This window comes from Panthera tigris, chromosome A2, assembly GCF_018350195.1.
Source record: "Panthera tigris isolate Pti1 chromosome A2, P.tigris_Pti1_mat1.1, whole genome shotgun sequence".
Taxonomy (NCBI): Eukaryota; Metazoa; Chordata; class Mammalia; order Carnivora; family Felidae; genus Panthera; species Panthera tigris.
Window position 1 is genome coordinate 148,292,729 of NC_056661.1, and position 26,347 is coordinate 148,319,075.

The window sequence follows — 26,347 nt, forward strand, 5'->3', positions numbered from 1 at the left end:
TAGGCCAAGGAACAATCCGAGTCAACATTTTGGTTTTTAAAATCAACTGACTTTATTTGTTCACACCCAAATCTTCTAGGGAAATCTGGACCGAAAAGAACTACTTATTATTTAAAAAGAACCATTGCTCTTGAAATAGGAAGCAAAATGAAGAGAACCTACCAAACATGATTCTTGGATAAGGCCTGTTCTTATACAAAAATGTAGCAAAAGAACTTCAAACTAGGTTCTGGATTGTTCAGTGGGTGGCAAGGAGTGACAAAATAAATTATTTGATCACGGTGGCAAAAGCCAGGACTGGCAAAGAATAGCGAGGGGTTAAAAATGTGTTTCAGGAAAAAGAACGAATGATGAAAAAGAGTCACCATGAAACGTTAGTTTGGAGTAATTGGCAGATGAAGAAAGGACATCGCTGTCCTGAGAAGGTTCACATTAGGCGCGAATGAGACAGTAGATCCTTCAGTTCGTGAAGATCACCTATGCTTCCAGAAGCCAGTAGGTTTCACAAACACCTAAGTGACGTACTTAAGAAACACTTATCAAGTGGCTACTGTGTACAAAACATGGGGGTAGGGAGACGGTTAGCTTGTATAGGCTTGCAAATAATTCAAGGGAATGAATAAAAAGTAAGGATAGTGGCACAGAAAAATCGAGAAGACTGAGGACAGAGCTAGCTCCCATTGTCATTGACGGTCCAGCTTGGAACCACAACGTCATAGTGTCTGACGCCTTTAAATCCTACCCCAGGGTCGGGCTCCACAGTAGCACATCCCTCAGGCATTTAAGGAGAGGGGAGAGTTAGGTGGAGGGTCTCCTGTCACAGCCCCCTTTGACTCCGTGAGCCTCATCAGTCCTTAATGTCACAGCCCTAATCAGCCGTCCTATTTTTTATTTTTTAAAAATGTCAGCCAGGTAACAACATCAAAGGATCTCAAAATTATTTACAGAACCTAATAACCCATTGCTCTGGGAGTGAGGAGGACGCTATTACCACAGTTTTCTAAACAGGGAAACTGAAGATGAGAAATTAAGTAAATTTATTCTGGGTTCAAGCAGACGTCATTCTGTGGTGTCTGTCATTTTGCCATGCAAATAGCAAGGGGAGTCAGAAATAACGATTGTACCAAAATTTGATCTTCTAAAATGTTTTCCAGCCCTTAGATCTCATGGGATCATTCTTCATTGTCTTTTAGCCATCTTCTGAAAAGCTGGAATTCACAGAGTTAACCTTTCTTTTCCTGCCGTGGTAACCATCTTTCCCTTTTCAATTTATCACTTTCGCGACAGCTGATACCGGTCTAAGCTAATATTGTGGCAATTTTAGATAATATTGCAGATGCACAAGGACATCCTCACATGAATCAATTAAAGAAGTCACAGTAAGTTGCCATTGAAAGTGGAACAGCTGCATCCTTGAAAACAGATGCTCTTCTGGGTCTGAATGAGTCCAATTTTGACTAATTTTAAGACTTAAACACATTTCAGTCTGGTTAATATTAGGATGTGGAACCACTTGAGACATCCTAATGTCCTAGGCTGATTGCCCCTCCATGACAGCATGTTGGCTTTCCTTGAAAGATGCTGGTTATTTGATATGCCGGGGACTTTAAGTCGGTCAAAAAGAGAGGACCCCCAAGTCTTGGCTGCCACAAGGTGGAAATTAAAGTGACTTCTAACGGCAACACAATTTATAAGGAGAGTGCTTGGGCGGTAGGAATTGACCAGAAAGCCTTTAGCCTGTGCTTCTGCAAGATTCCTGAATAGCCCAGCACACCAGTTATAATGAGCTATTTCCATATCCCCACTCAGCCCCCAAAATATACTCAAGAAACTAAGGAAGAAGTTACAATTGTAAGTGGCAAGCTCTGCCTTCTCTTTCCTGATTTTTATCAGTCTGTTATTATGTGAATTCTTTGTCCTGTCACGTTGGTCAATTAAATCACTTGTTCTGTTTAATTAAAAAAGCATTGATTGAGCTCCTGCCATGCCTCCAGCAGATATAGATAGATATAGATATATAGATAATCTCTGCCCTGAAGGAGTTAATGATCTGCTAGGGGGACATACTGATAAACAGATAATGCCAGTGGAATATGATAACTACTGTAATAGAATTATGTGGAAAGAAAACCCCCAGAGGAGCCAGCGACCCTGCCTGGAGAGTCAGGAAACACTTCCTGAGCCAGAAAGCATGAATAGTTTAGAAAGGGGATTAAGAGCCATGGAAGGTATAGAATCCTGAAAACAGCGAGATATGTTTTGGGAACTTGCTTTCAAAAGATGTCAGATTAAAGGGCCAGGATGGGAAGGAAGGGAGATAAATTGGCGAGGAAGGAGAAAATGGTGAAAGATGGAGAAAAACTAAAGTGTTGGACAGAAACCAAAAACCATGGAAAGCCTGGTTGTTTAAGGAGCTTGGACTTCAACGTATCAGCAATGGGAAACACTGATGTTATTTTTACAAGAAGGTGACAAAGTCTAATTTGTGTTTTAGATAAATAACTCTACTTCTCTAACTCATATTTAGCGAGCTAAATATGGAGGGTTGAATTAAGGTAGAGGCCAGGCATGAGGCCTACTATTGTGGTAGTTCATGGAAGAGGTGAGGGCTGAACCAAGAAAATCACAGCAGATCCAGAAAAGATAAAAGATATTAAGAGACAGGGGTGCCTGGGTGGCTCGGTCAGTTAAGCATCCAACTTTGGCTCGGGTCACGATCTCATGGCTCATGAGTTCGAGCCCCACATCAGGGTCTGTGCTGACAGCTCAGAGCCTGGAGCCTGCTTCGGATTCTGTGTCTCCCTCCCTCTCTCTCTGCCCCTCCCCTGCTCATGCTCTATCTCTCTCTGTCTCTCGAAAATAAACATTAAAAAAAAATTTTTTTTAAGCTGTTAAGAGACAGGAAATGGAATTTGCAGAAATTAGCCTTTGACAAGGAGAGTGAGGGAAAGGAGAGGCTCAAAAATCACTCTCAGGTTTGCAGCTGAGATTCCTAGATCGCCACACCCCCGATGGAAAGGGAATTCAGGGTAAAGAGTAGATGCCAAAGATAGATAATGAGCTTAGTTTTGGACACATTGCGTTTGAGATGCCTGTGGGATGTACACAGGTAAAGCTAGCCTGCACACACTTGATCACATGAAGTTTAGGAGTCACCAGTCCCTAGGTAATAGCAAAAACTATGAAAATGGATGAGCTCACTCAGAGAGAACATACAGAATGACAAGTAAGAAATGAATAGAGAAAAAAGGCCTGGGAACACCAGCACTCGTGGGTGGGCTACAGGGAGAGGATCCAGGGAAGGAGACAATGAAAACAATGTCAGAGACGTAAAAGTACATCCAGGGGTGTAGGGTGCCATCTAAGCCAAAAGAGAACAGAAATTTAAGAAAAATTGAACGTAGCAGAGAACGTTTCTGAAATTAGGACTGAAAAGCACCCATTGGATTTGGCAATTAGGATATCATCCGAATAACGATGTAATAATGTGGTGAAGGCAGAAGGATTATGACACATGGAAAAGTTAATAGAAGAGGCAAGACCACAGAGAAAGCACATGTTGACGATTCCTTTGAAGTCTTAATGAGAATCTGAGGTCCTTAAGAGAGGGGTGAGGAGAGAATAGGAAGGACAAAGCAGCAGCACAAATTTGGGAAGGCTGCCGAGAACAGGAAAGAGTCAAACCAAGCACTGGCAGAGGAAGGACGAGGGGCATGGAAGGTGTTCTTGAGATGAAGATCCAGAAATTTTTTTGCGGCAACGACCCGTACTTTTGTTTCCCCATCAAAAGATGGGTTGCAGAATTGGTCCAGGATTAGATCAAGCTGCCACTGAAGAATCTGTTTGAAGGTCGCTGGGCAAATGGTGACACATGGCCTCCTCTGGCTACAAGCAAGGCTCGGAATGCAAGCATTTAGGTTTCTGGAGTCTCTTGCAGAGTGAGCAGGGGAGAATTGGAAATATGTGTCGGTTCACCTAACCAAGCAGTGTCTGCCCTAGAGAGGAAGTGTCAGCATCCTCATATAGACCAATCAGTTGAGTACAGAAAGCCACGGTTACATTGCCACAATTAGTTAGCTAGGAGTGTCAAAGATGCCTGCTTTTATACAATGGTTGTAAGAGGAATGGAATATGACGAATGATCTGATGCGACCCCTCCCTAGTATTAGCAAAACAGCTCAAAGTGTATATTTTAATTAAATGAGCAAGTACTAACATTTTTAAAGTCTAGTATATGTGGGCTTTGCTGATACGAACAACAATCCCCAAGATCTATAACCACATAGACTCTAAAAGGATGTGTCCGTTTGTGTGTGTCCAGTAGCCTTCTATCTCGACTGTATCCCAAGCCAATTCCGTCAGCACTGCTTATTTGTAGATTTCCACTGGACATTTAAGAGAGAGTTCCTTATTTTGTGTTGTATTTGTTTGCCGTGCTCAGCAGTTTTGGGCTCAGTCTATTCCTTCCTGTTAAGAAAACTTCGCAAATTTCAGTGAGCCCTCAGGAATTCAGAGGCCAGCTTTTCAGTAGAACTCTGGGCTGTGATTTTTTCATGCTCCTTTACTAAAATGTTATGTTTTTGTTGTAGATTACAGTCAAGTGAAATGTACAATGCGCTGCTTTTTTAAACTCCTTTTTACCTCACTCATTCCAAGTTTTATCTGGACTGTTTCTTTTCCATTAACTTACTCTACTTGGATTCTTTTTTTAATTTAACTTCCTTGGTGGAATTTGTCTAGAATGCCTTTGATGGAGTTTAGGAGATCGGTATAACTCTGGACCTCAAGCCGGGTGTCTGATTTCTTCGGGGTCTGATTTCTGCACCTTATCGTTGGCACTTAAAGAGTTCTCAAATCACAGTAACTGACCGTCATTCGGCAGTGGAGTCCAGGGACTCAAAAGCCCTAACGTGCTTTGAAGTATTAGAAAAGTGTTACTCATAGTCACTTTCATCCAGCCTGCCAAATGAAAACATTATGAGGGCAGTGATCTCACCTGGCAATCGTACAGCATGAGCAGTGTTAACCTGAGAGAGGCGGCACCATGCCACGTGTCCATTCCTACAGATCGAGGTGGTGAGCATCTTGAACGATGCCAAGGCTGGCAGTAATGTGAAGACTATTTCACTGCATTTCCTTCTTCCTTACAGATCAGATCCCTTTGCCTGAATTTGTTTGTTTTTTTTTTGTTTAATCTTTGCCATGATAACTTACTAAAGTCTGGTTCTCCAGAGGAGATCTTGGCCTTATGAAGCTGGACTGTCTCTCTGGGTCCTTCTCTGGGCTTAGCAAAGTCCAGAAACAGATACAGCTGTGAAAGGCTGTGACTGCAGACACCGCTGTAGTCAGATGTGACTCTCTACCCTGTGAGGCAAACCCCTCCTGAGTTAGTCAGTGATGCTTTGCCAAATCTTACGTGCCCTAGATCCCAGGAGCCTTTCTTCCAAAAGATACTGCGTCCTCTGACAGAGAGAAGAATTTTGAGATGGAAAAGCAAAAAATACCGGTAACGGAATTTCAAGATGGGATTACCTTTTAAGTACCTTGTTGCTATAATTAAGCTTAAGACTCTTAACCTGGACAAGTCACATGCCAATGAATAATGATAATTGCTTATTATTTGTATAATTTTAAGGGAGACTGACATGCTGTTCTTCTATGTGTCTTACCTACAATGGCCCATTTAACGCCTCCCCAAAACCCCATGTCACAAGTACTATTCTCTCCATGTGACAGCGAGAAACTGAGGCAGACATAATTTAAGAATTTACCTCTCAGTCACATAGTAAGTAAGTGGTGGAGACAGGATTCAAAGCCAGTCTTGGAAACTCTAGAGAACTAAGAACTCCTCAATGAAATTGCCAAGTTAATTGCTGGTGGTCTTTGAGAAACTGTGGGTAACGGGATATGCAGCAGAAGTCTAGACACAAATGTGGTTTGCACTTTTGCTGTTAAATTTTGTCAATTACTTGATAGGGAAACAGAAGGTAGCTTTCTCAAATTTTCCACAAAGACCTTTTGGGGCTTTTAACTGATTATAAGCTCTGTACAAGTTTAAGTAGAATACAGCGTGCTCTGCCTAACCACCCCCCCAAGATTTCGGGCTTACGTGCAAGCAGCATAGCATCCAGAACAGGGGGGCTGATCATTCTCTCTAGAAAGGTCAGACCTACTGTAGTATTTACTACACATTTCAAGGGATGGAATGTGTTTGTTAGCAAATTATGAGAATTATAAAATAATTCAATCTGGTTATTTGAGGAATACCTGAAAAACTGGGGACAGTTAGCCTGGGAAGGGGAAGACTTCAGGGAAGCCAAAAGAGGGGATATCTTCAATACTTGAAGTACCAACATATAGGGCAATGATTGCAAAGTTGGTAGGATCAGAGCCAGTGATTAGAATTGAATGGCAACAGGGGCGCCTGGGTGGCTCAGCTGGTTAAGCATCTGACTCTTGGTTTCAGCTCACGTCATGATCTCAGCATCGTGACTTCAAGCCCCACGTCAGGCTCTGCACTGACGGCTGACAGCACAGAGCCTGCTTGGGATTCTCTGTCTCTCCCACTCTCTCTTTCACTCGCTTGTGTACACGTGTGTGCATGTGCGTGCTCTCTCTCTCTCTCTCAAAATAAACAAACTTAAAAAAAAAGAAATTAACGGCAACAGATAATGGCTAGATATCGATGGTCAAATCCTTCAGAGATGAAGTAGGCTGCCTTAAAAGGTATCGAATTTTCTTTCGTAAACATTTGTGTAAGTAATAAAACCAGAAGCGCAACAGCCACTTGAAGATGTACAAGGGACACAAGCAGAGACCACATGGTTGGGCCAGATGACGATTAAAGTCACTTCCAGCTCTGAGTTTCTGCTCTATAATTCTGTGAGTTGATTGCAGATGATCGGTGTTGAATCGAGTACAAAGGTAGGCTGTCATGTCTTGGACGTCTCATGCTGCCAACACTGACGTTAGCCAAATTGGTCAAAACACGATGAACAACAAAATAGTACGTCGCTTCAAACAAATCTGTGGGCACCTCGTGCAGTGACTGGTGTTTTCTCCCCACTTCTTTCAGTGCTGTCTCCTGCTCAAGAGAGCCACGTGAGCATGGATCTTCCCCCAGTGTCGGAGCAGATCATGCAGACTCTGAGCGAACTTGCCAAATCTTTCCAGGATATGGCTGACCGCTGCTTGCTGGTCCTACACCTGGAAGTCAGGTACGACACAGCCAAGTCCGAGGCTTTGCTCTTTGAATGCACAGTGGGTCATAAATCGCTTGCTGCTTTCTGGGGAGTGTCACCACAACTTTCGATTCTGAGTTTTGATGCTGTCCTTCTTTTTTTTTTTTTTTTTTTTTTTTTTTTTTACACTGAACGTGATTTTTAGTGTTAATCAGTCACGGTAAAAGTTTTTCAGCATGTGCTGTATCATCAGTGTGGTGATTCAGTGTTTGCATGGCTTGTGACATCAGCATGATGTGGATTTGAATGTCCCTACCAGCTAACTGGTCCATCTTAAGTCAGTTAATGACCTTTACTGGTCCTGTTTTCTCATCTTAAAAATACAACAATAATTCCTCACTTAGAGACTTTATAAATGAATTAATAAATAATAAGTACAATGCCGGCCACAAAATAAGGGCTCAAGTGTGGTAACTCTGCGATTATGGTAACTTTATTGTCACTGATATTTTTACTGACATACTCTGCTAATCAGTAAGGAAGTATATGGATGCAAGAACCATGGGCCCTTCCTACAAGAACTTAAAGCCCAGGAGGAGATTATGTTAGATAATAACTGAGGAGAAAAGTTTCAAACATCTTTGAATATGGCATCCCATATTCTTGGACTCTTTCCTTCCCCTGCAGTGTAGAACATTCTTAGGTTTGCTGGCCTCTCTTATCACAACTATGGAAATGGTAGAAAGAAAAGACTGGGAAGTTTTCAATCGTTTGCTCATTCGGTAAACATTTACCGAGTGCCCTCTTTGTGCCGGGCAGTGTTCTAGAAATTGGGATACGGCAATGAAAAAAACACTCAAGGTTCCTGCTCTCATGGAGCTACATTATAATGGGGGAATATGGCCAATGAGTGAACAAAAAAGATAATTTCCAAAAAGTGCAACAAACAAAATAAAATAGCATAATGGAATCAAGCAATGCTAGCCAACAAAAATGTAAAGGGAGCTATATGTTCAAACCACATAGATAATTAAACTTTTCTAATAGTCACATTTGAAATAGTAGAGAGAGACATAAATTATAATCTATTTTATCTAAACCAGTGTATCACAAATATTATCATTTCAGCATGTAACTAACCTGAAAATTATTGATGAGCTATTTTGCCTTTTTGTGTACTAAGCCTTTTAAATTTGCATATTTTACACTTACAGCACCTTGACATTGAGACTGGTCACATTTCAAGTGCTTGATAGCCACACGTGGCTAGTGCTGTCATACTGGACAGTGCAGAGAGTAGCTGGGTTTGACTACAAAGGGGGATTGGCTTTTTTGGTTTTTTGTTTTTTAATAGTGTGGTCAGAGAAAATTGACAGGATAACAAGAAGGAGCCATCTGTACAAAGCCCCAGGAGAAAAGAATTTCAGACAGAGAGGGCAACACTCCAAGGTCCTGAGAAAATCGAGGTTGGCAGTGCTGAGGAATGGAGAGGGGTCCAGTATAACCATAGCCCTATGACCAAGGAGGTGGGAGGAGTGGAAGGGATACATAAAGAGGCAGGCTGGAGCCTGACCATGTGTGGTCACCAAGCCTGGCACATTATAGCGACCCTCAGACCAAGTGAATCATTCAGATTTTATTTTAAGTGCATTAAGAAGTCATAGAAGGGTTTTAGACAAGGGACAGAACTTCATTCATTCATTCACTCTTTCATCCATTTACCTTTTTTAAAGTTTTTATTTATTTATTTTGAGAGAGACAGCAACAGTATGAGCAGGGAAGAGGCAGAGAGAGAGGCAGAGAGAGAATCCCAAGCAGGCTCTGGGCTGCCAGCTGTGGAGCCCAACATGGGACTCGAACTCACAAACCATGAGATCATGGCCTGAGCCAAAACCGAGAATCAGACTCTTAACCGACTGAGCCACCAAGGCGCCCTCCCCCCGCATTTACGTTTTTAAAAGAGCACCTTAACTGTTGTTTGGAAAAGGGATGATAGGAAGAAATATGAATGGAAGCATAGCGACCATTGAGAGCAGTTACGAGCACCAGAGTAACAGGTGGAGGTGTGCCAAGGGTTGGTTTGAGATATATCCCAAAGGTAGAGCCGATGAAGTGTGTTGATCAACTGGATCGGGCGCAGGAGCTGGGGGCAGTGAAAGAGGGGACTCAAGGAAAACCACCAGCTTTGGGGTGAGAGCAATTATGTGGATGCCAGGGCCATTAACTACCTGAGGTGAGAAAGTCTGAAGGGAGGAGAAAGGTTGAGAGAGGGGTGGAAGCCAAGACTTCCGTCTGGGAAACGTTCAGTTTGAGATGCTTCCTAGACCTCTAGGTAGCAATGTCAGATAGTTGGATAGAGACTTTTGGGACTTCAGGATCAGAAAACTCAAGATCAGAAACTATATACATTACATCAGAAAGGGTAATACATTTTCTTCTATATTACCATGAGACATTATTAAAGTTTATGGAGTATTTTGCTTTCTCGTTTGGAGTCTTTACCAGATTAAGTTTTTAAAAATGTAAATAGACTCCCTCTCTCTGTCCCTCCCTCGCTCATGCTCTGTCTCTCTCACTCTCAAAAATGAATAAATGTTTTTTAAAAAAACGGGGGGGGGGGGCGCCTGGGTGGCTCAGTCGGTTGGGCGTCCGACTTCAGCTCAGGTCATGATCTCGCAGTCCATGAGTTCGAGCCCTGCATCGGGCCCTGTGCTGACAGCTCGCAGCCTGGAGCCTGCTTCAGATTCTGTGACTCCCTCTCTCTGTCCCTCCCTCGCTCATGCTCTGTCTCTCTCACTCTCAAATATGAATAAATGTTAAAAAAAAAATGTAAATAGGATTTTGGTTCACATGTTTGGACTCCAGTTAGAACTTGGATACCTTTAGGGTGCTGGGTGGCTCAGTTGGTTAAACGTCCAACTTCGACTCAGGTCACGATCTCACGGTTCGTGGGTTCGAGCCCTGCATCAGGCTCTATGCTGACAGCTCGGAGCCTGGAGCCTGCTTCGGATTCTGTGTCTCCCTCTCTCTCTGCTCCTCCCCCACATCTCCCTCTTTCTCTGCTCCTCCCCCACTCACGCTCTGTCTGTCTCTCTCTCTCGCAAAAATAAAAAAACAGTAAAAAAAAAGAAGAACTTGGATATCTTCAGGTGTGCTCAGGCAAAGCCAAATTGATAATGTATTGTGGATGTCATTTCTTTTGTATGCCTCGTGCTTTTTTCATTCTTCATTATCTTGTCCAGTGAGTTACTTCTTAATTGCTTATGAGCACCTTGTGAGTGGAGTAAGAGAAGAAGCATTGCAGATTTGAAATGTTTTACCCAGCATTATTTCCGATTTTGTTTCTCACATGCAGCTGTCCAGAAAGAAAGCCTCTTGCTCTGTGTTTTCTGACTTGTTTTACGATAGTTTGTAGATTTGTTTTCTATTTATTTACAGGCTGACAGTGAAATAAATCGGGTGGTTTCTAAGAATAGATAAATGCAATAGACAAAACAAAAACCAAAACAAAAAACAGTAACATTCTTATGCCTCTGTTACCCGGGTTGCACAGAAAAGCAAGGGAACATCAAATTAATTACTATCACAGCTCCTGGAATTTATGCTAGTGATTGTGTTGGGAGCACAGCGTCTTCCACATTCAGAATTAGCTGCTTGTCCTATAGTTAATTCCAAGTGGGAGATTTTCAACACATTTGAGGAAGTCTTTTAAATCCTCAACCTCTAGTCTGTCCTTTTTATTTTGGTACATCATGACAGTACTATTCTTAATGCTGAACATATTTTAGTCATTATTTGTTAACTCTATAAGAAACTACCCATTGCTATATCTCCTTCAACATTCGTTTAAAAACAGAAAAAGGTCATTGTAAGAACGAAGAACAAAAAGGACCGAGTTTTAGAGTCCTGGATGCAGAATTCTCTTTCCTTGACTTTCACTCAGAGCACTAAACATGTTTATTTTCTCAAAGTTAAACTCCTTCATCTTATAACATGGTTTCAGCATTCAGGTTGCTTTCTTATGAATGTGCTCCATATTGTCTTTGTCCCTTTAAAAGTATGGTAGACGACACTAGGCAGAAAGCTCCATGGATGGCTCAGATAATGAATGTGGACACACTTCATTCATTCCTTGTCACAGGAACGTGCATTTTTGTGTGCATCTGTTTATACGGTTGATGGCACTATACGAATAGGCCACATCTCTAGCATATCCGTACACGGTCCTGTAATAATGCTGAAATAAGGAGACTGCTGAGCGCTCTGGATATCCACAGCGCGTGACCGTGGAAGAGACTCTCGGCTCCCAGAAGGCAGGAATCAGGTGTGCCTTGTTCATTCCTGTGGCCCCAGAACCTGGAACAGTCCTGCTACATAATAGGTGCTCAATAAGAACCTGAATGCTTCTTGCGAATTAGCTGGTTTGAAATCAAGCCTCGATAAAGTAAGTGCTATTTCTCCAACCAAAACCTGTTGCCCTTTCAAGAAAATGAATTGGTTTGGAGACTCTGTTTTCACTATATGCTGTCTAAGAAGTACAGAGATGCATGGCCAGCATCACCCTTGTCACCAGAATCTGCTAGTGTTTGTTTTGCTCCCATCCTGCCATACAAGAGAATTAGAACACAGGCCCTGTCACTCAGGAGCTGGGGCAATGAAGAAGTGCCTGGTTAGGTACTGTCTCTGGTACTTTTCCCCCAGAAGCCACTGAAATAAGATAGCACCACAGAAATTAACAGGGGAAAAAAAGTATGGAAAATGCTAGCAAGAAGTCCAGAACAATTTCAAACGCCCAAATGTGTCTTTTTCACCAAATTTTTTTTATATCCATAGCCCGTATTTTTCTGTAACATGTTAAAGTTCAAGCCAGAAAGTGTTCTCAAATCCAGTAGGTTCTGCATTTAAGGACCCGTCCAAAGAGCATTTGACATTTTACCTGCGTCACTTTCGGTCACATTTAACCAATAATCAGCCCCTTTCCACAGTTTGAAGCCCAAGGCAAATGACACCCCCAAGAAGTGAAAGACATGGTGAGACCATTTAAAATTGTTGAAGTGGTGTTTTTTTTTTTCCTATTTGAACTTTAGAAGAAGAAAATTAAGTTGCCATTTGAGTCCAAGATGCCAAGAATGTCACCTTTATCGGCTGATTTCTCTCACCATCAGGAGGGCTCTAAGTGGGTTCAACAGCAACCGCCTGTCACTGTTGGGATCCTGAGTGTGCACTTTCTGAAAATCAACCACCCTGCTGTGTAATCAGCAATATTTGCAGAAAACCTTAATGCCAAGGTCGCGTTAAGGTCAGCAACAACATGCCAGAATCCAAAGAAAACACTTTGTGAATTTGACATTGGCCAGCGACTGTTTTCTTTTTCACCTCTAATCACTGGGGGGGGAGGAAGATCGTACCTTAAAGCTGTCTTACTTCTCTCTTCTGCCACTCACTTCAGGATCTTAGAAGCACTCACCGCCAATTCAGGAGAATGTCCCAAGCAGTCTCTCTCCTTTCAGTTGCTCTCATTCTTCACCACCAGCCCACCCGTTATACTGTGCTAGAGTGATCTTGCCAAAGCTTGTATCTGATTACATCATTCCACCTCTTGAAATCCTAAGGCTCCCACCTCCTAAGGCTCCCTAGAAGCCATTCTCAGATGAAACCCAGAATCCTTAGATGGCCTCCAAAGCTGAATGACCTACCCATGTCCCCAGGCTCACCTCATGCCCATGTCTTCATATGTGATCTCTGCATACCAAAAGGAACCACTTGTCCTTCCTCAAAACCAACCTTCATTCACACCCTCATGCCTTTGTCCAGAGTCTTCCATTGCTAGAGTTATGTCATCTGTAATTTACTGTAAAAATACCTTAGCACTGATGGCTTGATCTTATTTTCAGCTAAGATCTGCTCGGTTTAAATGTCAACCACAGTAGCCATCAATTTCCCTAGTCATGAATCCCACCCCAGATTGGTCAACTTTCATTCTATCAGAAAGGTCACCTTCCGGAGGGCACTGCAACCAGTGCAGTTACTGGCATCTTGATTAACACTATACACCCTGCCAATGAGCAGATGAATGCCATAAATTTTTGTTGGCGAAATTAGTCATTAGTTGATGCAGCTATTAGATCACCACTGATAATGAAAATGAACTGATAGTCAAGATACTTAGATTCCCCTGCATGAGCAGATTATAAGAATACATCACATCCTATACAAAATTATAAAACGTAAAACTATAAACCTTCTAGAAGAAAACATAGGGAAAGAAATTCTGTGACTTTGTTTAGGCCAAGATTTATTACATAGGACCCGAAAAACACCATCCAAAAAGAAAAAAAAATGATAAATTGAAGTCCATCAAAATTGAAAACCCTTCTTAAAAAGACATCACTAAAATGAAAAGACAAGCCAAAGAGTGAGATAAAATATCACAAAGGTATATGGAGGGCAGACAAGCACATGAAAATATGCCCAACATCATTAGTCATTAGGAAACTGAAAATTTAAAATCACAATGAGATATCACTGTACACATCTATTAGAATGTGTTTTATTAATTTTTTTTAAACTAACAAACACTGAAGGCTTTATGCAAAGTGAACTAAGTGTGACAAAGAAGAAAGACAAATACTGCATGGTGGCACTTATATGCAGAATTGGAAAAAAAAAAAAGTCAAAGTCATAGAAACAGAATAGGAAAGTTGTAGCTGGGATTGGGATAAATAGAGGTTGGTAAAGGTACAAACTTTTAGCTATAAGGTTTGAATAAGGCCCGAGAATCTAATTTAAAACATGGTGACTATGGTTGATGACACTGTATTGTATAATTGAAATTTGTTAAGATGCTAAAAGTAGAACTTAAATGTTCTCATTGTTAAAAAAAAAAAAAAAGAATAAATATGTGATGGACATGTTCATTAACCAGACTGGGGAAAGCCTTCCACAAGGAATGTGTATATCAAATCATGATGTGTACTTACAATGTCTCACAGTATTATAGATCAGTTATACCTCAGTAAAGCTAAAATCTTTTTAAAAACTGGTAATAGTAGGTGCTGGTGCGGATGCTCAGCATCTGGAACTCTCATACGCTGCTGGTAGGAAAGCGAAATGGCATAGCACCTTTGGAAAATAGTTTGGCAGTTTCTTTTTTCTTTTTTAATTTTTTTTTTAACGTTTATTTATTTTTGAGGCAGAGAGAGACAGAGCATGAACAGGGGAGGGGCAGAGAGAGAGGGAGACACAGGATGTGAAACAGGCTCCAGGCTCTGAGCTGTCAGCACAGAGCCCGACGCGGGGCTCAAACCCACGGACCGTGAGATCATGACCTGAGCTGAAGTCGGACGCTTAACCGACCGAGCCACCCAGGCGCCCCAGTTTGGCAGTTTCTTATAAAATTAAAATATACTTATCTACATGACCCAGCGATTCCACTCCTAGTACTTACCCATTGGAAATGAAAATTTGTATTTACCCAAAATCCCGTACCTGAAGCAGCTTTTTGTGGTATCACCCCAGAGTAGAAACAGTCCAGATGTCCACGGGCGAATGGTTAAATTGTGGTACCTCCGTACGGTGGAGATGTGCTCAGCAGTAACAAGGAATGAACAATAAAGTGGATAAATCACAGATGCCTCAGGCTGACCACAAGAAGCCAAACTCCAAAAGCTACATATTCTATGATTCCATTTATATGGCACTCTGGACAAGACAGAACTATAGGAAGGAAGCATAGATAGGTCAGTGGTTGCCAGAGCCTTGGCTATGGGTAGGGGTTGACTGCAGAGGGGCTCATGGGAATTCTAGGAGTGATGCTGTTGTTCTATAACTTGATCGTAGTGGTGATTGTACAACTGTGTAGATTTGTCAAAACTGATAGAGCTATACACTAAAAAGGGTGATTTTTTACTGTTGATACATTATTTCTCAGTAAACCTTACTTTAAAAAAGAAAGATGAGGGGCGCCTGGGTGGCGCAGTCAGTTAAGCGTCCGACTTCAGCCAGGTCACGATCTCGCGGTCCGTGAGTTCAAGCCCCGCGTCAGGCTCTGGGCTGATGGCTCGGAGCCTGGAGCCTGTTTCCGATTCTGTGTCTCCCTCTCTCTCTGCCCCTCCCCCGTTCATGCTCTGTCTCTCTCTGTCCCAAAAATAAAAACTAAAAACGTTGAAAAAAAAAAAAAAGAAAGATGAAAGCCAAGCCTAAAGATCCAGCATTAAGGATAAGGCCCAAGGCTTTTGCAGCCATTGGTTTAGGAGTATTTCCTATTACTTAATGTAGACTATAAGGGTACCAGAATTTTGACTCTGAACCTCCCGTGGTACGATCAGACAGAGCACCTAAAACAATAATTAGGACTTCACTGAACTTATAGGACAGACTGTTCAAACTGTGCCTGCCAACGGATGGAAGGTTTTGGTTTTGGTTTTTGAAGAAACGCCTATATGTGTGGTAGAATTATTTGGACTGGAACCTGCTTTCGTTACAGCTTAACACAAAGGTTATGGAGTGGCCAGTCTTGACCCATCTCAGACTTCTTTGGCAGTTACCAGTAACTACCAGAAAGACCCTAAGAACTGTGCATGGTCAGAGTGATCAGGCCATGTCAACAGGGGAATGCACTCCTTCTTCAAGCTCGTTCAGATCATCTTTCTTACTTAAGTATCACCCCCTGTTGTGAACCTTTCCTGACGCTCCATGGCAGGTTTCCATGGCACATGGATACATGTGCTTCTGAGTGAGACGCTGCCTTCTTTTGGTCTCTGTCTCTCTCTCTCTTTTTTTTTTTTTTTCTCAGTCTGCCCGACTAGGCTAGGGAGTGTTTAAGGGCAAAAATCATGTCGCACATTCCCAAGGCCGAGCACAATTTTATTTTTAAACAAGTAAGTTTATTTTGGCGTTTTACTTAAGTAATAGATGAATAATAATAAATATGATAATAGCAATGATAGCCAACACTTACTATGCACTTGCTTTGTGCCAGGCCTGTGCTGTATGCTTTATGTTCACCAGCTCCTCCGAGCACCTTATGAGGTAGGTGTGGGCACCATCTAGACAAGGAAGCCGAGAAAGTAACTTGCCCAGAATCACACAGCTAGAACATGTTGGAATTGGGAATTGAAACCAAAGTAGTCTCATTCCAAAGCCTGCTCTTTAGAGCTCTGTGACCTCTGCCTCTCATTTTCACTATAGTAATATCCACTGAAAGATACAATGCTTTTCACAGTATGTGTATAATCCAGTCTTTGAAAGGAATCTTAGGGGTGCCTGGGTGGCTCAATTGGTTAAGCGTCCGACTTCAGCTCAGGTCATGATCTTGCGGTTCAAGAGTTCGAGCCCCGCATCGGGCTCTGTGCTGACAGCTTGGAGCCTGGAGCCTGCTTCTGATTCTGTGTCTCCCTGTCTCTAGCCCTCTCCTGCTCACCCACTGCCTGCCAAAAATAAACTTCTTTTTTTTTTAAAGGAATTTTAGAGTTCATTTACTCTTCATCCCCAATGTTTGGATTAAGCAAGTGAGGATCACAGAAGCTGACTTGCTCAAGATCTCTCACTTACTAGGTGGCTTTCCAGTGAATGAGCGGAGGAGTACATAAATATTTACAGAGCCACAGCTGCTTTAAGTGTTTGGGTGTTCTGTCACAAGAAGATTATTGTTTTCATCAGGAAAATGTGTTACTAACTGCTCTCTCCATCCTTGCCTCTCTTAGGGTTCACTGTTTCCATTATCTCATCCCCCTTGCAAAGGAGGGGAACTATGCCATTGTCGCTAATGTGGAAAGTATGGATTATGACCCTCTGGTGGTCAAGCTCAACAAAGACATCAGCGCCATTGAAGAGGCCATGAGTGCCAGCCTTCAGCAGCATAAGTTCCAATATATATTTGAAGGTCAGACCCTGCCTTTGCCCCTGGGATCTGGGGAGGAAGGAAGGGTGAAGGGTTTTTTGTGTGTGTCTCTTTACTTTTGAAGTTCAAAACTTGTAGTTGTTTGGGGTTTTTTCCTTTTCTTTTCTTTTTGGATTAAAGCTGCAACACCTAGTTTCTCTGTGTATGGCTAGGTAGACGACAATATGGCTGCCATCTGCTCCCGGTTGATAAGATTTAATCCAACGTAAGGCAGATAGATGGCAGTCTGGCTGCCTCCCTGACATGTCACTCATAAGAATTGGGTAAATATGTAGAGTGGGCCATGAGACCCACTCAAGAGGAGTTCATAAAAGGAAAAGAAACAAGATGCCTGGGTGGCTCAGTTGGCTAAGCATCTGACTCTTGATTTCAGCTTGAGCATGATCTTACAGGTTTGTGGGGTCGAGCCCCACAACGCAGAGCCCATTTGGGATTCCCTCTCTCCTCTCTCCCTGCCCTTCTCCCATGTGTGCATACATGTGCGTGCTCTCTCTCAAATTAAAAATAAATAAATAAAAATTAAAAAGCTTTAAAAAAAAGAAAAGAAAAAGAAACACGTATACAATGAGAAGAGGACTCTGAAAGGTCTGTCATTGGCGAAAATTATCAGTGAAAGGGCAAGGTTTCTCTCAAAGAATGCACTGTTGTCTGAAAAGACCAGAAACCTCTGATCAGCAGAGATTTTAGAAAGGCTGCATCCATGAATGCCTTGGGGCAGGCCAGCAAGGAAAGGTATGAAAGACGGTTCCATCTAAAGGCATTCACCTTCAACATTTCAAAATATGTGATGCCAGCCAAATAAGTTTTCATGCTGGAGTCCCCCACTAGGGACCCCTTTTGGGACTTCAAACTATATTCCCTTCTTTCTTGTTTTGGTTTATTTGTATGTAGGCCTGGGTGCCAAAAGTATCTACGAGGTCTCTCAAAATTAAACCAGTGTTATTTCAAATAATTAAGAAGGTACCCTGTGCAAATAATCGTGGAACCCAGAGACAGGAAAGAAATGCTGGGCCATTGCTCACTTTATAAAACAGTTATGTTCCAGCACATTTGGACCCCGAAACTAAAAATCTTATTTTCCCACTAAATTGTATCATCAAGATGGAGGTATGTTCTGAGAGGAAACTATCCCTAAAAGACTTAAGCCAAAAAGTCTAAGTGATTAAAAGGTTAGCTGTTCCTTGCATGGTGTTGACACTCCAAAGGCCGCAGCGATGCCCATCGGAGAAGTCACTCCTCACTCACTGCACAGTTTCCTTCTTGCTCTTGACCGGGGCTCTTCTAAGCCCTATCTATCAACATTTGCAGTTCCCAGACTTTCTCTCTCATTTTTCCCAGCCATTTCTTAACATCTAATCCTGATGAGTAGCGACATTTTCTTGAAATATGAGCATAACACACTGATGTAGAATAGGGTTTAAGAAACCATAAATTGGAGACCTTCTGTTTAAAAAGCTCTAGCTATTTCTCTGTGACACCACTTTCCAAATCGAAAAGGCATAATATGGAATTTCCCAAGGGGTAGAGAGTGGGGGTGACAGGATCCCAGTCTTCTTTGGTGTGACAGAAAAAAGTATGTTACCACAGGTATTATATGAAATTGCCATGGGCACCTAGGTGGCTCAGTCAGTTAAGCATCCGACTTTGGCTCAGGTCATGATCTCACAGATCATGAGTTCAAGCCCTGTGTCGGGTTCTGTGCTGACAGCTCAGAGCCTGGAGCCTGCTTCAGATCCTGTGTCTCCCTCTATCCCTCCCCCTCCCCTGCTTGCTCTCTCTCTCTCTCTCTCTCTCTCTCTCTCAAAAATAAGCAGAGAGGGAGGGAGGCAAACTATAAGAGACTCTTAAATACTGAGAACAAACTAAGGGTCGATGGGGGGTGGGGGAGAGGGGCATTGAGGAGGGCACCTGTTGGAATGACCACTGGGTGTTGTATGAAAACCAATTTGACAATACATTATATTTAATAAAAAATAAAATTAATTAAAATAAACATTTAAAAAAATTCTTAATTTGAAATTACCAGTATACAGTGGTAATGTAAAGCAGACAACCTCTAATAGGTTTTATTTTTAATTATTATTACGATCTATTATACATATTTATTAATATAAATTTACTTATTTAATATATTGATTATTATTTGCTATTCTGATTACACAGTGCACCCCCCTCCCCCATTGCCTACACTCGGGGCAAACTGCATTTTACCATGGTGGAATAAAATTGTGCCTGAAGTTACGGGCTCAGTAAAATCACACCAAAACGTGACTTACAGAGATTTGTCACATCAATCGGTTGTCTGGCTTTACATGTAAAATCCATGTGTGTGTTTCTTTTTCTTTGAGTAAAAAGCCTTTTGCTTCACTTTCAAATGGTAACACATACAAGTGAGTTCGTGGTCTGGAAGCAACGCTAGATGAGGGGAGCTGAAGCAAGAGAGAATGTTCCTCCTCTCCTTTTTGACCTTCATCCTAAACGAGGAAACTCATTTTGCAGATAGTGGGAGTCATTGAACCTGAAGAGGTGCCCTGAGCTCCCATCTGAACCTTCACCACAGAGGAACTCTGCCTTTAGAAGGGGAAGATAACAAAAATAGTAGATGGCTTGTAACAAGCCGGACTAGCTTTAGAGTTCTAGCGAAAGCTTTGACAAATGGCAACCCACATGCATCAATTTCTTACTCTATTTTTGCCTTATTAGGTTCCAAATCAACTTTTGAGCCAAAAGTACACCCCTGGCTTTTTTTGTGGGAGGAAGAGGAAAGCAAACAGATCATTGTATTTACATGTGTTCATCTCTGCTTCCAAAACCACTTTGCAGAAAAATGAGTCCCACTGCTCTTGAGTAGTTTATAACAACCTGGCATATTTTCTTTTTTTTTTTTTTTCAACTTTTTAATGTTTTTATTTTATTTTTGAGAGAGAGAGAGAGAGAGTGTGTGAGCGAGAGGCAGGGGGTAGAGAGAGAGGGAGACACAGAATCTGAAGCAGGCTCCAGGCTCTGAGCTGTCAGCACAGAGCCCGGCTCAGGGCTCGAACTCAAAAACCGCGAGATCATGACTTGAGCAGAAGTCGGACACTTAACCCATTGAGCCACCCAGGCGCCCCTAGCCTGGCATATTTTCTAAGCCCCTGGTATGATAGCTTACGATAAATATGGCAGTGCTGGAGCTATGGATTTACCAGGTTATGTTACATAAAGCCTCTCCATATCTAACTATTAGGACAATATTTAAATACTCTGGAACAAGTGTAAGATCAGTGGGCACAACAACCCTCACAAGTATGTTTTCTTTGGTCGTTTAAATTTGTGGAGGATGAGAAAAGAGAAATCCTTCCATATTCATGTGTGAGTTCATGCAGGGTGGCACTCATCTATCTTCTCTTTTCCCTCCACTGACGTGTGCTGGCTCCTCAGGCCTGGGTCACCTGATCTCCTGCATCCTCATTAATGGTGCCCAGTACTTCAGGCGCATCAGCGAGTCCGGCATCAAGAAGATGTGTAGAAACATTTTTGTCCTTCAGCAGAATTTGACCAACATCACCATGTCGCGGGAGGCAGACCTGGATTTTGCAAGGTAGGAGGAAAGATTGGGCGAAGTCCCTTGTACCAAAGCCAAGATCCCATTGCCCGTAAAAATCATTTAGAAAAATGGATTCTCGGTACTGCAAAAGTTAATTTAAAAAAAAACAACAACAGTGAAATAATTAGATGTTCTTTAGTCTTAGAGAAGGTAATTCGATACAATTCTGTTGGATGCTTAACCTCACTTAGGCAGGTAGTTTTCCCTGTTGTCTAAGCTAAGCTCTTACTACAAAACTTCAGTAACTTTTTTCTTATTATGAAAGTAATATTTGCTCACTGCCTAAGATCTGTGACATAAAATACAAAAAATAAAATAAACATTGCTCCTAAGACTTTCATCCAGAGACTTTGACATTGGGCATTATTTCTCCTGGCTTTTGTGCCTGTGCTAAGTATACAAGTGAATTTTCATACTATGCGTGCATGCAATTTCTCTTTTTACAAAATTGGAACTATGTTAATGTAATTTTATATTTGCTTAACTGCATTTCCCCATATCAGTACTATTCTTTGAAAACAGTGTTTTATGTATATAAAAATAATATATAAAATGTATAACATACAAAATACGTGTTAATCAACTGTTTATGTTCTCAGTAAGGCTTCTGGTCAGCAGTAGGCTGTTAGTAGTTAAGTTTTCTGGCGGGGAGTCAGAAGTTATACACAGATTTGTGACTGTGTAGGAGGTTGGCGCCCCTACCTTCCCACACTGTGCAAGGGTCGGCGGTATCACTTTTAATACCTGAACACTTATTCCACGGCATAAATTAGGCATTATTTAATCATTTGCAAATTTTTTAAGCATTAGGATTTTTTCCCTTTTTTTCTCTCATTATAAATAACAAAGGTTGAGTGTATGTGTCCATGAATCTTTTTCCTCATCTGTTCTCTCTTCCCAGTTGAAACCCGTCTTCTCTTCTCATGTTCGTTGTGGGGGCTCATCGTCAACCATGCCCACCCTTCATGTCCTTGAAGGCTCTTCTTTTAAATCGCACTCTTCCTTTCTCTGTCCTAGGTTTGCTGATCTCCGTTTTTAATGTTTCTTTATAATGCACTTTTTCAAATTTAAGAGGTGATTTTATTCTCTCTTCGTGTGGTCTCAACGCTGGCTCTCCCTTACTTAAATCATCAGACCTTTGGAGCTTCGGTGAAAGTGAAAACAGTTTTGCAGAGGATGAATGATTATCGTACCGTGGTGCATTACTGCTGTTTGTACCTTGGTGAATTATTCCACAAACTCCCTTATGGCTAGAAAGTCATTTGTTGGTAATAGTGCAGAGTTCTCCTGCCTAACATTTAGTACTTCTGTGCCATTTCACTTGACTTTTGGATTCCTCGAGAAGTTCTAGAAAATTTGAAACAATTCTGAAGACATTTCAAAGGATGATGAAATATTACATTACTTTGACAGGTATTAAGACATATGTGCTAGGATCTTTGTTTGGAAAGCATATAACCATATATCTTCATTTTTAACTTTTCTTCTCCAATCTATCACTCCCATTTGTTCCATTGCCACCTGTTCCTCTCCTTCTCTGTCCTCCTCCTGTCTTGTTCTTCCTTCTTGTGTGCGTGTGTGTGTGTGTGTGTGTTCATTAAATTCCCTATTTTAGGCTAAATTTGGTAGAGAGCCTTCCTTGCTCAGATTAGGGAAACCAGGTGTGACTGAATACTGCATTTATTTGGTCGCTCTTATGGGGAATGATCTCATTATTGAATTAGTCTATTCATAATAACATTGACAAGGGGAAGTTAAGTACATGGAGGCCTGGGGGATACAGCAAAGCATTACTAATTCTCTGAGGAATATAATTCTTAAATTCAGTCATCCTTTTTTAAATGATTTTTTTTTTATTTAGCTGAAATAAGTAAATTAGCACAGTTTTTGGCAGACAGCATGGGGCCTGAACGCGTACTCAAAAAACTAGCATCTGAATAATGAAATGCTGACTGGGCAGTATTGAGGTTGGCATCGGTGGGCTGTGTGCCAGCAAAGCGTTTCTTCAGGAAATAACTGAACGGCAACCAAGCCGTGCCTTTTACAGTTGGATTTATGAATGACGTCCGAGGAAATGGGCGTGAGCGGAAATGTGACCACTTGGGAGAGGTACTGCTACTGTTACTCTCTACTCCCCATGGAGTATGAAAGGAAATAAGCAGCATAAGTATGTAGCATTGGATGAGTCTGTCCTTTTGATCCTGGCTCAGAAGACCTCTCCCTATGAGACTTGAATGTTCCAAGAGACCGCGACTCTTCCTGTCTGTTTTCTCAGTGCCCGGACCAGAGTAAGTGCTCATCACGTGTACTGGATGAATGGATAGGTATCAAAATCAAGGCTTTTGGAGGGGGGCTGGCAAAGGGCTTGGCTAATGGCAAAGTTTAGTTTTAGTTTAGTCTTTAATGCCCTGAAAGTTTTAACCAGCTGACATAGGTCAATGTTCTTAGAAGCTTATACGGAGCAGTATCTCCCTTGCAGGTCTTTCCTTGTAGAGCAGAAAGCATTTACAAAAGCAACAGTATATCTCCACTATTCCTAGTCTGTTTCACCCTCATTTTCTCTTGCTCACATACACACATGCATACATAGATGCACTTTACAGCCTTATTTTTTTTCATTCCTGTTTTTGGTAGGGACGGGTTTTGTGAAATGGGCTCCATCAATTCTACTGAATTTGAAGCTATGTAAAATAAATATAACAGCGATACCAAAATAGCCAGAAATAAGAGACGGCAACAGTGTGCCTCAGCATTCCTTAAGCAATGTCTAATCAAGCATGGACAGCATCTCTATTTCCAGCAAATCTCTATAGGAATGTTATCTTCTAACACAGTAATTAATCACTAGTTGCCAATGTGTCAGAAAACTTACTTAACGAGAAGTTGCAAGGCTCTTGTAGTTTTTTTTCACCTCCACAGCCTTCCTGGCCGGTGGAAAATAGAACGCCCTTTCTGTAATAAAGAGAGATCTGGAGTGATTCCATTTGTGTTGATTCTTCTGCTTGTGGTATTGTTGTCTGTCTTTTTTATACACACCTTTGCTCTAATCTCCAATAAGAAGATAAATCTTGGGTGAGCAAAGGATCAGGATAACCTGTATAATCACCAGAATTACAGAGAAGCCCTGTCCCCTATGATAATGATCTCTGCTATGGCTCTGACCCTTTTGACCCCACTCTAAGTTTTCAGACTCAAGAAGTTACTTTGTCCTGGAAAATTACTACAGATTAACTGGGAAATGGAAGGGCTTTACGGGTGTGCTCTTTAGTTCCTTTCATCAGAAATCATCTTACCCTGAGCTGCCATGCACTTCCCAAAACTGAGTCACTGAAACAACTGAGTCACTGAAACAAAGCAGTCCAGGCACTGTGTATCGGGAGACGTCTGAATGAACGGGCACTCAAGTCCCCAAGGTGGATCTGGCAATCTTTACAGTTTAAGTGAACCCATTATTCAAAAAGATGACCCCAGAGGTTTCTTCCTGGTTCTTCCCTCTGTGCTACGGTGAAAAATCAGGCATGGGAAGGGGACTAGAGTATGCCAGGGTGTAATGAAGGTAACCCACAATTTTAGAGTGGCCACAGAAGCCCTTAATGATACGGTAACATTTGAGGAAAGACCTAAAGGAAGACCGGGAACAAGCCATGTGGATACCTCGGGAGAAAGCATACCAGAAAAAGAGGTATGAGAGGAAAGAGCCAGAGAGAGGAGTATGACTGGCATTTAAAGAACAGCAGAAAGGCCAGTATGTATGGCTAAAGTGAATGAGCAACAGGAAGAAGAAGAAATGACGTCAAAGGTTTAAGAATCTGAGATCTTGAAGACTGTTGCAATAACATTGGGTTCTACTTTGAGGGAGGTAGGAAACTATCAGATGGTGTGGAACAGAAGACCGCCATAACGTGACTTATGTTGCAAAAGACTCACTCTGGCCGCTATGTTGCAAATAGACAATTGGGGAGGGGAGGTTGCAGGCAAGGGCAAAGGCAGAAGGAGCTGTTAGGAAACTATCGCATGAACCTACATGAAAGATGGTGGTGATTCAGGCCAAGATGGTAGCAGTGCAGAGGATGAGAAGTGGTCAGATTAGGATATATTTTAAAAGGAGAGCTGATAGGATTTGCTGAGGGATTGGAAGCAAGCCAGTGACTCCAAGGTTTTTGTTCCGAGCAATTCAAAGGTTGGCATTTTGATTTACCGAAGCAAAAATGAGCCAGACGGTGGGAAAGGCAGATTGAGTTTGGGGAGGTAGCAATGGGGCAGATAAGAAGGGGGTATCGACAGCTTGGGTTTGGAAGTACTAAGTCTGAGGTGCACATTAGACATGTGAATAGAGATAACGAAGAGAGAGCTGAATATACCAATCTGAATTCGGGAAAGAGGGCTGGGTGGGAATCATCAGCTTGTAGATGGGATTTAAAAATAAATAAATAAGTAGAACCATGAGATGGCATGAGACACCAGATCTTACTGAGAACACAAGCAGACTGAAAGGAGAAGCCATCCAAGAACTGGGCCTTGGGTAGGTCCTCCAGCGCTGAGATGTTGGAGTGCTGAGGACACACCAGCCCAGGAACCTGAGAACCAGCAGCTGATGAAGTAAGATGATAGCAGGAGAGAGGTCTGTGTCCCAGAAGAAAGTGTTTTAGGAGGAGAGTGTCTTCATCTGTGTCAAATGGCGCTGGTAGGTTAAATTAGCTTAGGGCAAAGAATTGGGCCCTGGTGACCTGAGGAGAGGACTGAAATGCTTTGGTTCACACTCCTTAATCTTCCCTACACAACTTACCCAGTGCAGAAACAAGTTTTGGGAATAGACTTCTCACTGCTCAATGCCGTGGTAGGGTCTGATGCGTTCGTGGCAAACAAAAATGCAATTAGAGTGTTTCCGGTGTGATACAGAAAAGACCGAAATTGGCAACCTCTCTTTTCTCATTGAACGGTCCCTAAGAAACCCCTGCTCTTCCCAGCATATACACTCATCATGTGTTTCCAATGATGAAGCGGATCTTTTCAATGATGAAGTTATGATCTCTCTTTAGACACTGAGTGGTTTTATTTTTTTTTATTTTTTTTTAATGTTTTTATTTATTTTTGAGACAGAGAGAGACAGAGCATGAACTGGGGAGGGGCAGAGAGAGAGGGAGACACAGAATCGGAAGCAGGCTCCAGGCTCTGAGCCATCAGCCCAGAGCCCGACGCGGGGCTTGAACTCACGGACTGCGAGATCGTGACCTGAGCTGAAGTCGGACGCTTAACCGACTAAGCCACCCAGGCGCCCCGAGTGGTTTTATTTTCAATGAAAGTCAGTCTCTGCTTCTACATGCCCGATTCCTCCCTTCTCCAGCCCTAGGTCCCTTTCCAGCAACTCCAGTTTCACTTTGGAGCTATTCTATATATGTTTACTTAACCAATGAAGTCCCATATCTCCTATGTGTAATACACATACTTAGGAACCTCTTCACAAAAGCCAACAGAAAAATCCCACTGGAACCATTTGGAATCTGGGAACCAAAGGAGAAAAAAATCTTGCCTTAAATGCTTCCTCAGGACACAGGCTTATACGGAAAAGTATAATACACCATGTTTGTTTAACTCATTAAGAAGCTGAATCAAGACAGTGAAGAGACAACCAAAAGAATGGGAGAAAATATTTGCATATCATACATCTAGTAAGGTACT

The 26,347-nt window shown here is 42.0% G+C and overlaps 1 protein-coding gene across 1 annotated transcript in view; it reads left to right on the forward strand.

Annotated features, from left to right (window-relative positions):
• The window catches only part of EXOC4 (exocyst complex component 4), a 745,858-nt gene that overhangs the window by 668,728 nt on the left and 50,783 nt on the right, over nt 1-26,347 (forward strand). The window contains exons 15-17 of the mRNA XM_007076278.3: nt 7,076-7,217; nt 16,886-17,064; nt 20,503-20,662. Of these exons, the coding sequence (XP_007076340.1) occupies nt 7,076-7,217; nt 16,886-17,064; nt 20,503-20,662 (481 nt within the window). The remainder of the gene's footprint in view (nt 1-7,075; nt 7,218-16,885; nt 17,065-20,502; nt 20,663-26,347) is intronic.